Source organism: Centrocercus urophasianus, unplaced genomic scaffold, assembly GCF_019232065.1.
Source record: "Centrocercus urophasianus isolate 14NV4802_14NV808 unplaced genomic scaffold, USGS_Curo_1.0 seq_10, whole genome shotgun sequence".
NCBI classification, from domain to species: Eukaryota; Metazoa; Chordata; class Aves; order Galliformes; family Phasianidae; genus Centrocercus; species Centrocercus urophasianus.
In genome coordinates this window covers 68439888-68455842 of record NW_024884142.1, presented here as the reverse complement: position 1 = coordinate 68455842, position 15955 = coordinate 68439888, and the positions used below count along the sequence as shown (strand labels likewise).

Below are 15955 nucleotides of genomic sequence, written 5' to 3'. Positions count from 1 at the left end.
CTGGGGGCAAGACATAGCCTGAGTGTCTATTTCATTGAGCAGCTATGAGGCTTAGGAATATTCTGTTTTCAGAGCATGCTTCCTTTGCTGATTGTATTTAGCCTAAAACCAGATTTCAGGTGACCGCGTTTGTTGTTATTGGAAAAATCTGCTATCAAGCAGATGATGTTTAAGGGTCCCAGAAGAATCTAGAGGATCTACTTCTCACAAACGCACCAACTCCCTTTGCACAGCTTTAACTCTTGAGCACTTGGCTGCCTATTTTTTTCTGTTGTTTAAAGATATACTGAAGGTCTGCTCCAAAAGTAATTACTCCTATTTTATTACGTTGGCACATCAGAGGCAGATATTTGTGGTATGACAGTAGAAGTTGAACCTTCCCACCAGTATTCTGTTACATGTTGTTGCCATGTGACAGATGGCAGCAGAGGTGCAATCTGACAAAATGGTGGCTGACATGGAAGTGCATAAGAAGCAAAGATGAGTCATTTAATTCCTCCACATGGAAAGAATGACACCCATTGACGTTCATTGGCACAGTGAGGTGGTGAGTGGTGTGTTTCAGCAGTGGTGACAGCATCAAGACAAGCTGTGTTCCAGTGAGCCATGCAGATTTTTCCTAAGTGCAGCACACAGGCTCTTGTTCATCATTAACAAAAACTAATGGTGGTGAATATGCTGAAAAAAAGTGTTTTGTAGCTGAGAATTTACCAAATAGTATTATCACGCTCATTGAATATGTTGCAATTTCCATGAAAATCACAGAATCACAGAATTGTAGGGGTTGGAAGGGACCTCCAGAGATCATCGAGTCCAACCCCCCTGCCAAAGCAGGTTCCCTACAACAGGTCTCACAGGTAGGCATCCAGGCAGGTCTTGAACATCTCCAGAGAAGGAGACTCCACCACCTCCCTGGGCAGCCTGTTCCAGTGCTCCGTCACCTCACTGTAAAGAAGTTCTTGCACACATTTGTGCAGAACTTCCTGTGCTGCAGTTTCTGGCCGTTTCCCCTTGTCCTGTCTCCACTCACCACTGAAAAGAGTCCGGCCTCGCCATTCTGCCCCCCACACCTTAGATACTTATAGACCTGGATCAGGTCCCCTCTCAGTCTTCTTTTCTCAAGGCTGAACAGACCCAGTTCACTCAGCCTTTCCTCATAGGAGAGATGCTCCAGGCCCTTCACCATCTTCGTGGTTCTCCGCTGGACTCTTTCCAAGAGATCCCTGTCTTTTTTGTACTGGGGAGCCCAGAACTGCACGCAGTACTCCAAATGAAGCCTTACCAGGGCAGAGTAGAGGGGGAGGATCACCTCCCTCGACCTGCTTGCCACGCTCTTTTTAATGAACCCCAGGATGCCATTGGCCCTCTTGGCCACAAGGGCACACTGCTGGCTCATGGCCAACCTGTCGTCCACCAGGACACCCAGGTCCCTCTCCGCAGAGCTCCCCTCCAGCAGGTCATCCCCCAACCTGTACTGGTGCATGCAATTATTCCTCCCCAGATGCAAGACTCTACACTTGCTTCTGTTAAACCTCATCCTTTTTTTTTTTGCCCAGCTCTCCAGCCTGTCCAGATCTCGCTGAATGGCAGCACAGCCTTCAGGTGTGTCAGCCAATCCTTCCAACTTCGTATCATCAGCAAACTTGCTGAGGGTGGCCACTATCCCCTCATCAAGGTAATTGATGAAGATGTTGAACAAGACCGGACCCAGCACAGACCCCTGAGGAACACCGCTGGTTACAGGCCTCCAACCAGACTCTGCACCGCCAACAACGACCCTCTGCGCTCTGCCAGTCAGCCAGTTTTCAACCCACCTCACTGTCCACTCATCTATCCCATACTTCCTCAGCTTTGTTATAAGGATGCTGTGGGGGACAGTATCAAAAGCCTTGCTGAAATCAAGGTAGACTACATCCACTGCTTTCCCCCCATCCACCCAGCCAGAGACAACATCATAGAAGGCTACCAGGTTGGTCAAGAACGACCTCCCCCTGGTGAACTCGTGCTGACTACTCTTGATAACCTCCTTTTCTTCCAGTTGTCAAAATAAGTATGAGGCATTACTTTTGGAGCAACCAATGTACAAAAATTAATGCATCAAAAATTCTGCAAGGTTATCAAATCATGTCTCTTTAGAAAAAAACAGGAATTGAGCCTTACAGATCCTGCATCCTGACCTAGCTTTCCAGAAACAACTACAAAGCAGGGCTGAGCAAAACTGAAGTGTATCATCTAGAAAACCAATGGTAGCTCAGTTATTCTAAACCCAGTTTACCAAACAAACTGACATAGTTGCTATGGTAATCTGGGCAGAACGCAGGGATCAACAAAAGAGATAATGAAAACCAACAGTTCTCCATACCTGCTGTTATCCGAGTACTGTTTTCATCACTTCTTGCATTTTCCTAGAAGCAAAGAGTAAAAAGTAACAGAATTATAAAATGGAACTTCGGATAGAACAGTTTTCTAGTAGAAATTATTTCAAGAATTTATTTTGTAAATGGAGGATTCGATTTTTCCCAAATTTTTATTCATCCCATAGCATTTCATCTGAAGGAAATCAAAATCAGAAATAAAAAAATCACAGATGAAATTAATTAGAATATGCTAGGAGGATGCTAAAGGTAAATTTGGCTGAAGGGTATTTATTTTTTAGGAAAAACAAAATTCATCATTTATAGTCATATGAACGTGCTCTAGGTCTCTTAGTGAATATAATTCCAAATATTCTTATTGTCGTTCTTGTCCTGAGTAAAGATGGAAAAAAATGCATGAGTAGCCACTATATTTATCATGCAGATTTGCCATATTCTTCTGGCTTAAAAGGACTAGAAGTATCACAAAACCCATAATGCAAAAATGTGCAGATTGATATACATGCAGCTTGATGGTAAATTTAAAAACATTATCCTATCAGTCATTTGAAAATCCCCTTGAAATTGCATCCAAGTAAATGTGGTTGCAACGTTGATACAATTCTCTTTTTATTCAAGTACTTTAGAATTTGTCTGTTTGACCTTCCCATTCTAGTTCTTCATGTTCCTGTTTGAAAGTCAGAATTGCTAGTGACAAGCAACTGACACACACTTTGGTAGTCAAATATTTCATGTAGCAGAGATCTAGCTGCCTGATAGAACGTGTTCATAATTCCCTACCTCATTCCCATGCAAGTTGAAAGTTCTTATTTTCTGTAATTCTTGATCCTAAGTTCTGTGCATGGCTTTATGGAGAGATTTTAGTAAAGTACAACATTTTAAAACCTAAAACGAAATTTGTTTTTGATGCTATTTAATCCCTGAAACTGCTATACCTACCTTATTTTGGTTCAAATGGCTGTTCTTGTGCTCTGGGAGATCATCAATATCTCTGTCAGTGTCAATATCACTACTCACAACAGCAGTAGAGGATAGAGAGCTAATTTTCCTGTATGAAAAAAAGAAAAACTGGGCAAAGATGGTTGAAAAGATCTCCGACAGTCTTGAAGATGCTGTTTGCTATCTGGAAATCAACATGATCCAGTGTAATAAAGCACAATAAAATATTTCTTGAAATAATTGGACTGACTAGACTAAGAATTGCTGGTGTTTTAGAAATTTATGCAAGTAACTTGGTAAGATTCACATTATTACACAGCCAGACTGTCCTATCAAGACTTTTGAGCAAGCGAAATCCATAGTATGTCAAAATTAACACTGGTATTAGTCTTCCAAAAGTGAAGAGGGAAAATTCACTGCATGCCAGCGAGTTTTCCCCTTTCATTTTACACAGTGTTTTTCTTTGCAAAGAGTTTTCAGCTAATTACAAAAAAGATTTTCAGTTTGTTAAAATAATGCTCAGAAATAGGATTCTGTGGAAGGAGAAAAAAGTTGGATGTAGTGTTTGATGTCTGTTTCTGAGTTAAGAAAGGCCAAGGAGACTCCATAACCTTCTGGCCACCCTGTGCCAGAACTCCACCACCCACACAACACAGAAGTGATTCTTGATGTTTAGATGGAACTTCTTGCATTCCAGTTTGTGCCCACTGCCCCTTGTCCTGACACTGGGCACCATAGAACAAGGCCTGAAAGGCTTAATATCAAGAGCAGTGTCAATAGTTTAAGGATAGGAAAGCAAAAAGGAAACCATTTGAACTTGATTAAATGCAAAACAATTTCCAGTTTAAATATGGTTTCTTGGTCAAAGATTACAGTAGAATTCCAAATGATGACCCTTGTCATGGCGGAAGTCAGAGTTACCTGGAAGAGGAAGCACTATGCACGAGGAATAACACAGCATTGACTCCTGATGCTTGAGGAACTGAAGCCTGGCTGTTCTCATTAAGTTTACACCTGAAAAATAACGATGTTTGTACTGAATATATTAGATATGTTGTGTATCATTTTCAGAAAACCTTGTACACTTCATTCACAATCTAAGAGTTTAAACACTTCATTTCTTAAAAAAGCATGTCATCTAGGGTTTAGACAGTTTTCATAATTAGTTAAATAATTGTGATGGATTAATGACAGTAAAAAGTAAGTAAAAAATGTACCTGTGCAAGAAAAATGCTAAATGGAATAATGTAAATTCATTCAGCCAAGTATTTTGTTGAGATAATTTTAGAGAAAACTGAAGTAATTTATGTCAATTTTTTTTTCTTTTTATTCCTGATGAAGGCAGGTTTTCTACCTTTCCTGTTTCCACTGTGAATAAATAATTGACTAGACCTGGGTTCATGGATCATTCTTGTCTTGCAAACTGGAATTGCTCCAAAATAAGAAAAAAAGACTTCCCTTTTTTTTTTTCTGTGCTGCAGAATATCTTGTAACATAACAGTTAAAGAACTCTTGTGAAAGCTGTGGGTTTAAAATCATCAAGATAGAAATAGGAATTGAGCCCATAGCTCCAACGTACTGAGGAGTACCTTAGTCAGGGGCTTACTGAGTGAAGAGGATTTTCAACGTTGCAGCTTTGTGAAACAAGGTTTTTATTTCTTCTTTGTCACAAGTATCTGAGCTAAGCATTTCTAATTGAAATAAGCATTTTCCCCTGATCAATTTTTGTACCTTTGAGGTGAAGAAAATGAAACAAGTTTTCAGGTCATGCTTATTCAAAACATAGTTTCTTCCCCTCAGTTCAACTTCCAAAAAAACTTGCACTAATTAACCAAGAAGTTTTAAATTAATACTACTGATCTATTTACAGCATTTGCTGGAACTAGGCAAAATTGATTACTGACACTCAGAAATACTTAGTATGACATCTTATCTGGGCAGCCAGCCATCTGAATCACAAACGCCTTTCATCAAAATGCTGCTACTGCCTAGTGAGTAGGCAAAAACAAACAAACAAACACACACTTTCTGTAACATGTCTAAAAGTAAGGATAGATATTTCAAAAGGAGAGTATTTTAATCAGACTTGAAGGTAAGACTAAGAAGATATCCGAAACCAGAAAGAGCAAAGACAGGCAATACCACCAATATAGGCCAAGGGGAAAAATACTGAATTGCAAATAGATAGCTATTAGAACAGTACGAAGGTCAAAAAAAGACCAGAGGATAATACAGAAAACTGAAATAACAAAAATTATAGCTGTAGCCAAAACAGTTCTTTAACAAGCCTCTCCAGATGAATTTCTTTTATCTAAAATAAAAAGTTATTTAACTTTCACTGGTTGTGTCTCTTTTCTTGCTATTTATTGAATAATTCAGTTTTCTCTCTTGACACTTCCCCCCTTTTCAAGCAAGCAGAGATATCTGCCCATCATCTTCAGGTTTTTGAATGGAATACCTTTCCACCGTTTCACCTTTTTCATTTTCAAAATCATCAAGATCCCTGCTTAATCCCTCAATCTCAGCTCAATGGACTGTGACAGACTTGTTTCTGTCTGCCTCATTTTTAATGATTAGTTTGGTAATGCTGTATCATTCCCCAAAAACAAGCCTAAAGAAACTTTTTACTGAAGGACAGCTGCATTTCCATTTTGAAAGTACATCATAATATAATTAAATTCCAATCTGAAGTACAGAAACATGGTCTATTGGACATTTCTATTTCTCTTTTCAATGAATGGCTGGAATTCAGGTTCACATCTGTGAAAGTCACCTCCTTGCTAGTGAGAAAAATATTTTGACTAATCATTAGTCCAACCAAATAAGAACAGTGGGATGATTCAACAGCCTATCTACTTCAACATTTCTACTCAGAAATACCATAAAATAATGACCATGCAATATATATAAATAATATAAAGACCATGCAATCCTTTGAAAGGGCCATAAAAGAGCCTACACCAAGTCTGCTTGCCCATTCCTACACTGCCAGAAATTTCCACATGAAAGTGAAAAACCATCTCAAAAATTGCTTATGTCATAGCAAGGGAATAAATGACAACCTCTTTTTTTTTTCTTTTTTTTTTTTTTTTTTATGTGCCTTTCTTTCCAAAAGAAATATGAAGAAATAAGTTAAAATAAAGAGCAAAATTACATCAGTCAGCAAGAATGTAATACATCTGTGATTATCAGCTGAAATGGTCTTATTTCCAAGTATATTCCCAAACACAAAACTTCAAAAATAAGGAAATTCTACAGCTCCACAGGAGTCACTAACCAATGACAGTAACTTGCTCAATAAGTTTCCTTCAGTGGCAGTGCTGATTTGTGAAAACACTACTCTTGATTACTTCATTCCTTCCACAAGTCACTCTTTTAATTACTTCTACTAACTTCAACATGGGGACTAGCCAGAAAAGTAATTTGAAGTGGGAGGGAGAGGGGCCTAGACAAATTTCTGCTTTAACTCCTGCTTGATGATCATCCTTTACAGTTGAGTACCTTAGAATTCCCAATATCCTGTTTGAAAAGTTCATATGAAATACTGGAGAAGAAAATTCCTCCATAAAAGCAAGACTTACATGTATTTGACAGAAGCAGATTCAAAATCCCACACAATTATTGCACCATTTTTACTTCCTGTAGTTATCAAGCTATGTCCTTCTACTTTTAAAACATCAAAGCACTTCATTTCCACAGAAGGCACAAATCCCTGTAATGAACATTAAAAAAATAACTTTAGTTGGAACAGTATGGACACTGAAGAATGACTTCTTTTAACTGCTAACTTACTATGATGTGTAAATCAACAGCGTATACTACAACTGCATATTCAGTGTTATTCTAATACTACTGTATTTGAGCTAGGCAGAAGCACCAGAAGGAAGCAGGGAGTGATAGCAATGGCAAAGTCCCTCCTGCAGAGGCTGGAGGCCTCCATTTACCAACCTGTCTTGCTATGCAGAAATGTTTTCTGCTTGGCGTGAGCTCGGATTTGGAATATTATGAAGAGCCTGCTGGGGCTTGCCTGTCCTTCAGACTACTTAGTACACCCTGCATATCCCAGTGGATACAAATGATCCCACCAGGCAAGATGTGGATTGTGTCAAAATTGACTGCATAGCTCTGAGTATGACAGTAAAAGGCTTAGCAGTTCAGGTGGTTTTCTCTTTTATCTTACTTGCCAGAGAAGGAATTGAGGTGGGTCAAAAACTGGATATGCAGATTCTATCAACAAAGATTTGTTTTAATGACTAGGGAACTGTCTTTGAGACTTGAAGAAGAATCAAGATGCACCTGACAAACTGGAGCATAAACATATTTGCCAACAGGCTGACAAACCTACTGAAGAGAGGTTTAAATTTAGGACTAACAGGGGAGGGAAAGGATGATCAAAAATAAAGTGAGAAGGTTGTGGACCAGGTTGGCAAACAAGACACGTGGTGGTGTAGATATGAGACCTCTTATCAACCAAACAGGAATGAATGAGCCTACTCTAAGCATATGAACATAAAGATCTTTCCACAGGACAGCACTGTGGAAAACGTTTTCACACCTTACTAGGGAATTCACCACAACAGGATGCCTCTATGATGTATGTACCTGTACACCAGAGCATGCAGCAAACATGCTCTGAACAAATAGGAATCAGGGATGTGCTTGCAGCTGCAGGGCTTGTTAAACATGCGAATAGATATCACTTCAACACTCAGCTTGACTTTCATGTGCCACTATTACTAAAGGTCAGGCTATCTATAGCACTGAAAGAAATTTGATTTCTAGAAGATTCCTAATACAAGGACTTCAACTTCTTTTTTTGTACAGGAGTATGAAGCATGTATTCAGAGCTCCTTAACCATGGCAACAACAGTGCAATGAGTTATTAAGCAGATCTATCTCAGAAACAATAGCTCTCTTACATGATTTATTTAGAACTTCAGTGTACTGGAAAGTTTGGAATATTTAGCTGGTTCTTATCCTGTTGTTAAACCATGAAAACCTCAAGGGCACAGTAAACCTTTCACTTTCTAATCTTCTGTAATGGAACTTTAGTGTTTCTCACCTCTGCATCACTGCTTAGAGAACTGGTATCAGGTGGTAGCTGTATATCAGGAAAAAATTCATGTTTTTGTAAAGTGTCTGGATTCAGTGACAGAAATTCAACTGAATTTCTTTGTAGAAACAACACTGCCTCAGGAAGCACCCATGTAACCTTTAGATATCTTTGCATTTCATTACCCTGTTAAAATAATTAAATTAATGAAAGAAGGAGGAAGATATTTTGTTACTCATAAGAAAATGGTCAGCAAGCTCATTTTCTATGCCTAATTAGAAAAACCGTTTCAAACTTTATCTGGCAGATGCAGTTTAATTTCCCATTTAAACTAAGTTAAGCATCTATAACGCAAGTTTCTTATTTTATTAACATGGATAGTATTCAGTTCATATCTAGCATATTAGCAAAGCTGATGGTAATCTCTGTTCTGTGAGAAGAACAAGCCATACTTAAGCCATTGCTTTGAATTACAGTCCTTCCCCACTATGCCTAGAGCTCCTGCAAATTACCTTCACAGTTTTTCCAATTATTCCAAATTCTCTTCAGTAACCAGTTTCTTTTTTAACCTTAATAATTCTGTTTTAAAATGGTACTAAAATCAGCTTCTTAGGTTTTCTCATGTTCTCACCGTTGTCTCAAGCTCCAGAACAGAGCAATGATTAAGATTTTACTAAGTCCTACAATATTAATTGCAACTGACAAGAACAAAAAAACAAAAATATGGGGAAGGAGTGAAAACTGTGAGAGAGTATGGTAGATTCTTCCAAGGAACAAACAGTTTTGGAGCGCTACTCAAGTTTATCTTGCCATCATGTTTAGAGCCTCTTTAAACTCTCATAATAATAACCTGCATTTCTCATTATTACTGAGGCATTTTTACAGAAAAAGTAGTTCTGCAACTGTATACAAGAATAACATAATCTCTTAGAATCACATAAACATGGAAGAGATTAAACTCTTCACCAATCTGTCAGTTAAGGGGCATGTTTACATTACATGAATAATTCAGCAATTCAAGTACTAACACTGCAGAATAGTTGGTGTGCAGCAGTATTTCAGGTACAGCTTCGTGTCAAAAGCAAACTCTGAATAAAACAGTTTTTTAGTAATAGGAGGATCAGAAGTAATATATCACTTACCAGCAAGGGAGTTTAAAGCTTTTAACTTAAATAATCTGTAAGTACTGAAAGTTCTAAAAATACCTTCCTTGAGACTAATACAGGCTTGGCTAAATCTATGCTTCCCTTGGCATAGTGAGCCTAGCAACCTTCTGGAAGAGTGGACTGAACGACCAAACTTGGAAGGGATCTGAATCTCTGTCTTAGCAGTTGAAGAGTGCTGGCTACCCTTGATTGTTGTCCCAGACAAAAGGCCTAAACACGTCTGAGAACAGCATGGCCTAATAGCTGCTTCTCTTTGAAAAGAGAAGATATTGTCCAGATAAGAATCAGTTCATTTTAGCAGCTTCCTCTCTCACTTGTGTACATTCTATGCTCTTCCTGTGCAGTTGAACTAGCCTTCCAAAAGTACTCTAGCTCTTTCACACCTAAAAGACATTACTGCATATGCTAATGCATATACCATCCTTGTGTCCCTTCTTTGGAGTTTGTCCAGAGGGGGGCCACAAGGATGATCAGAGTATTGAAGTATCTCTACTATGAAGAAAGGCTAAGGTAGCTGAGCTTCTTTAGCTTGGAGAAAAGAAGGCTCTGAGAAGACCTCATTGAGTTATTCCAGCACTTGAAGGGAGTTTACAGACAGGAGGGACATACATACTCTCTTAGTGACAGGGCAAGGGGGAATGGCTTTAAACTAAAGGAGGAGTGACCTAGATATTAAGAGGAAATTTTTCACTTGGAGGGTGGTCAAGCACTGGAACAGGTTTCCCAGAGAAGCTGTGGATGCCCCAACCCTGTAGTTGTAGCCAGGCTAGGCAGGGCCCTGGGCAACTCGATCTGGTGAGCAGCAGCACTACCCACAGCAGAGTGATCAGATATTCTACAATTCTGTATCTTACATCACAGTAGCAAAACACTGAGATATGACTGAGTTTCCACTTGTGAAGCAAAGCAGTTGTTAATGGTACAGCCAGTAATAAATAAAACACAAAGGGTATAGTTATAACAGCTAGAACTGTGTAAGTGAGCACTGGTTGTGAAAATTCCAGAGCAGCCAGAATGAACTTACACAAACTTCTTGCTGCATCAGCACTAAGGAATGTAATCAGGGCATTAGGCAGCTGCTTCCCAGCACAAACATTATCCTGAGGAATAAAGTGGTACCTCCTGACCCTTTGTGAACTGCCAGCTCATACACATTAGATGCACTGGGAGGGGAGCACTTGTCCATGGAAGATATGAAGAGTAAATGTCTCCAAGGTGTTCTGCACATAGCCATGACTCAATCTGTTCCAATTTTGTTCACTGTGAGACTCCTGGTTTCTATTTAACTTTTTGTTGTGTCATATATGCCAGCTAAATGATGTGTATCAAATACCCTATGCTGCAAAACATAAATTCTTGATTCTCTTGTTTAAAAATGAATGGTTAGCAGGATTGAGAGTTACAGAATTCCAGCACATGATAAAACCTCAGTGTTGCTCTGCAAACTTTCTGTCAGTGATTCAGGTTATTGTAGTCCCTTTGCATCAGATAGTCAGATCTCAGCCTCAAATGTTATCTTATGAAGATGAAGAGCAATGAAACAGTTTTTCAGGTGAAGAATCAGATTCAACAACCGTGAATGACTTCACATTAATCAGTAACGTGTACACACAAGTAAAAAAAGATCTGGTCCTCCAGCAAACACAGATTATCTTGATAACCGTTACAGCCTATTAGTAAATTGAATCAAAAGGCCTCAGTTACAAAGACAAAATATTCATTTTCCATTATAGTGAGTACATGTAAAGAAATGATCAGAATACTGAAAACACAAAAAGCAATGGACTAATGAACTTAAAAAGAAAGAAAGCTAACTTGATAACTTACAGAGAGTTACTTCTTGATAATTTCTATTAGTTCATCTACTGATTAATGAGAAAGTCTTATTTTACTTGAAAATTAGTAGCTAATGAAAGAAATAATAATAATTAGAATGTATTCATAGGTATATATATACACATATACATGTAATTATGTTAAAAAAACCTGAATGATTTTCATTTTCCCACTCTGTTCCAAAACAAGAAGAACATGTTGACTCTCAGTAGCCTTCAGATAGACTAACTTCAACAGGCAGTGTTCATTTTTGCTATGTTGGGTCAAAGGCAAGGCTTTAACTTCCTGTCCACTGCCAAAATTCCAAATTTTCACTGTTCCTAGACAGGAATAAGAAACATACACAAAAGGGAATGAACTTTCAACATTGCTTGTGCTTGAAACTCAGGAATTTGAATGAGGACAGGGAAAGGAGAAGAAACAAGAAAATCTAATTGAAGATGCAGAGCTAAGTCAATCTTCTTCAAGAAGCTGTAACTGTGTATATGTTTATTGAGAAAGCAAGCTTAGGGAGAAAAAATACACCAAAAATCACCTTCACCATTAACCCCACTGTTATTTCATCCCTTCTATGCCCATTTTAGGCTGCAGACCAGGTTGAAAGGCCACAGCCCAGTTCATTGCTGTTTCTGGATTAGTGTCATCAGAGAGCAAACAGAATGGTGTGCAGTCAGGAAGACCACCACAGGCTCTGATATACAGCAAGGAGCAGAGCAACACATTTGTTGGACTTGTCCCACAGGATAGTGAGAAGAAGAAGCTAGAGAATTATCCTAAGTGAAGCAGTGTCATGGTTTCATGGCTTTTCATCTGTATTACACATCATAATATCTTGCCTTGTCAAGGAAACCAGGCAAAACCATGACAGGCAGCTATTATTTATGAATCCAGTTTTGTAGGACTTGATAGCATTCACCTACAGTCATGCTTTTAAGATTCATAAAGAGTTCATTCTATGTTGCAAAGTATAAAATTCTAAACATTATTCAGTATTCTGTGTGGGGAAAAAAGGGCATTTTCTTTTTATGTGAGGCAGCCTTCATATAGCTCATACATTTCAATAATTCAGGTATATACTTGAACATCTGAATTTGGGAAGAACTGTTCTTCAATGTTCACAGATTACAAAATTATTAAAGTTGCAGCAGAATTTGGTGTAGCATCAAATATATGAATATACTGAGCGATCCTGTCACATTCCGTACAACTGATGCACCGTAAACAACATGGGAAAAAGTTAGGAAACATACACACATTCTGTTGTTCATTACAAAATTGAACTGAGACATTATAAAATCAAAAAAAAACCCTACCATTCTCCATTTGGAGCCATTCACTCATAGTCCTATAGAGATCTAGGTCCAGAGATGAGGAGACATCTTTTCAGATCAAGAGCTTTGCAGGCATTTTTTTTTTCCTACAAAGTCATAGGTAAGCAAAGTAACAGAGCCCCAGCATTCAAAAATCACCTTTCTATGAATCACACAAATAAAACCTAACCAGGACAAATAAAAAGAACCCTCTACTTCTTTGTGGGAATACTTCCTCCCACCTTGGTTGAAAGCCAAAATTCATTCTATCACTGAGACAAAGCAGTTCAAGACAAAGAGTTCTGATTGTTTATATGCCATTTCACATAAACATAATAAAAATATGGGAACTATTTAGTTGGTTTACCATCACAAGCTCCAGAAGCAAGATAGAAACCATTTATTTCAATTGCTGCACAGGTCACTTCAATATTCAGTCCATGTGCATCTTCAATCTGGTATATTTGATATCCTGTTTCTAGGTCCCACACCTTAAAAAAAAAACCTGATCATTTGTAGTACATCCTCTAAAATTCCTCATACATTTTTTTTCTAGCGTAATTGTATAAAGACGAATACTTCCAAGAGCATATTTAAACTCCCCATGAAAAAAATTCTCTTATTTCAGCAGACTCAATAGCACATAGTCATGTTCTTTTACTGAGATCCTACTGCAATTTCTCCAGATTCAACTGGATTTGTGAAGTAGCCACTCATGTCTTAAGCACTAAGTGGATCTGATGTTCTTCAGCAACAGATGCCAAAAACTATCTTGTAATTGTAATGTAGCCATCATGACCTAAAGAAGTTGGAGGTTTACAATGAGAAATAACATCTCATTGAGAGTAAAATATAGACAATTTACACAAACAAGCCTTCTGCCAAAAAAAATGGTATGTATTACCATCTGTCTCAATAACAGTAGCTATATCACCCTATAGATCTTGCCACTTAACTTCATTAGTAATTAATGAAAACTGTAGGTCCTTAGCACTTGTGACAACCAGTATCACTGTTAATTACACCTATAATAATTCACTGTATTTGTCTATGGGTTCTCTGAAATTTGTTTAGTGATTACTTTTAGTGGTTCAAATGCAAATAGTAAAATTAATACATGTATTTAATATTTAAAATAGCATTTCAGCAGTTAGCAGTGATAAAAAGAAACAAATGAGAGACATCTCCATCACTTTATTTTTCTTGTTAATGGTTGTTATATTCAACACTTCTCTTTCACTGTATGACTGAAATCCTGAAGGCTCAGAACAACATGTTCTAAGAAACTGAAAAATAAAAGGATCTGCAGAAGGTCAGCAAATTGGCTCCAGATCTGCTAGTCAAACAGAAACAGATTCAGAAAAAAAAGGAATAATAGGAGGATAAAAAAAATCAGGTTCTGTGTTTTGGTCACACTGAGTGCACCATAAAAACTCTCAATTTTACTTAAAGAATCCTTATATCTGAAAGACAATTTTAATTAAAGAACCCTTTTGTATATTTATACCTTTTTACATAGTCCTGTTTTCACAAAGTGACGTTATTCATGTTTCATACCAATCCACAGAGCATCTGAAGTATGTTTTTTATACCCCACTGAGCTGTCTGGGACTCCAGCATTTACTATACTTTAAGCAATGTTCATGAGACATGCCTTCTGGATGAAAGAATAGCATGCAATTAAGTTTGCATAAATTGTTTGGAAACATATTTGATGTGGCATTTAAAATTGTCCTTTGCAGCTACTAAATAGACAATAGACTTTTACTATTATTGCTGTATTATCCATTCTCGGTCAGGTGAAGTGTACCAAAATATGGCCAAAGGAAATAAAAGCACAACCAAAATTGGTACTTCTGAAACCTTGCTGTCTGGTGCTTGCAGTACAAGTCAGAGAAGTAGTTTTCTAATAAAATTAATGCTGTTCAATCCAATATAGCTGATTTATCATGGCTATCACTTCCCTGAAGAATTTGAGCACAAAAATGGTTGCAAAGCTGACTGTTTAAATAATAAACACCAGTTGCTTAAGTAACCACCCAATAGCTCATCTGTAATAAAAAAATCTGAGACTTTTTCAGCTTAAAGGACAACTTACACTCACCTTCAGAATTGACTCAGAGCAGACAGTGAGGATTTGGTTAAAAGCCCTGTTATAAGCCAGAACATTTATGCTTTTCTCATGTGTTTTTGGGACCTGTTTTGTATCTTGTATCATGTGCGTTAGCGGATAAATATCAATGACAGTTGAACCTGCACGTAGTGAGACAAGAGAGAGCATATTTTACAGAAAGGTTCATACAAGAAGGAGCGTTCATTTGAGTTTTTCTGAAAAGCGTAAGGAATCTTGTCTGTTTTTTGAGACTATTTGTTCTTGGAAAGAGAAAACCTCAGTTAAACAATAGCTAAGTATTTCTCTGCCTCAAGCCACTTCCTTAGACATAAGATAATTTTATCTACAGGCAGTAAGATCTCTCCTGTACCTTATAGCACTGCAGGTCTAAATGAAGTTTCACCTTGTGGTGCTCCCTGATCAGAAGGATTGCAAAGACAGAAAGACAGACAGAGAAGACAAGACAAAGGAAAGGAGAAGGCTTTTACAAGGCAGGCTTGCAATCCAGACTCCTATTTCAGTTCCAGTATAGCTCCAGTCTAACAGCACCATAATGTAGTCAGCAGTAAATATGCAGCAAAGGACAGAATTGCATTAATTCTTGGCATGAGAACAGGCACAGGACTGCAGTTTGGAAAAAGACACAGAAGGAAAGCTGTGGCAGTACTGAAATGAAGCATGAAGGTGAGCCATAGTACATGGATGTTATGGAACAAATAACTGAAGATCTCCTCCGTAAAATCAGGTACATAGCCATAACAATTAATGTACCCACATACAGCCTCAAGCCTTTTGTCTAGTTCAGGAGCATGGGAATATTCACTTAACCTTTTAATGACACCATTAACAGAGTCCAGGACAACATTTTTACAGATATTTAGACACAGCTCCAATCAGTGTTTATAAGGACAAAGCTATCTCATTCTTCTGAGGACTTAGCCATGTAAAACCACTATGTTACTATGCTTTGAAAATCTCACGAAGTGAAATTTTAACATAAAATTCTTCCCATATCTTTTAGTTATTAAGCATATTTATAAACTAGTCTGAATAGTATTCTGATTTGTGGACTCCAGTTCAATGTAAGTAGGTTTATAACAGGCTTATTAGCACAAATATTCAACAGAAGCCGACAGGTCATTGAAAACAAAAGATTTCATGTT

The 15955-nt window shown here is 37.9% G+C and overlaps 1 protein-coding gene across 1 annotated transcript in view; it reads right to left on the bottom strand.

Annotated features, from left to right (window-relative positions):
• Positions 1–15955, bottom strand: part of WDR64 (WD repeat domain 64) — a 61599-nt gene that overhangs the window by 11015 nt on the left and 34629 nt on the right. The window contains exons 12-19 of the mRNA XM_042827353.1: positions 14784–14932; positions 13047–13170; positions 11520–11689; positions 8377–8553; positions 6896–7026; positions 4236–4328; positions 3315–3423; positions 2363–2405 (exon numbers count right to left, since the gene is read on the bottom strand). Coding sequence (XP_042683287.1) covers positions 2363–2405; positions 3315–3423; positions 4236–4328; positions 6896–7026; positions 8377–8553; positions 11520–11689; positions 13047–13170; positions 14784–14932 — 996 coding nt within the window. The remainder of the gene's footprint in view (positions 1–2362; positions 2406–3314; positions 3424–4235; positions 4329–6895; positions 7027–8376; positions 8554–11519; positions 11690–13046; positions 13171–14783; positions 14933–15955) is intronic.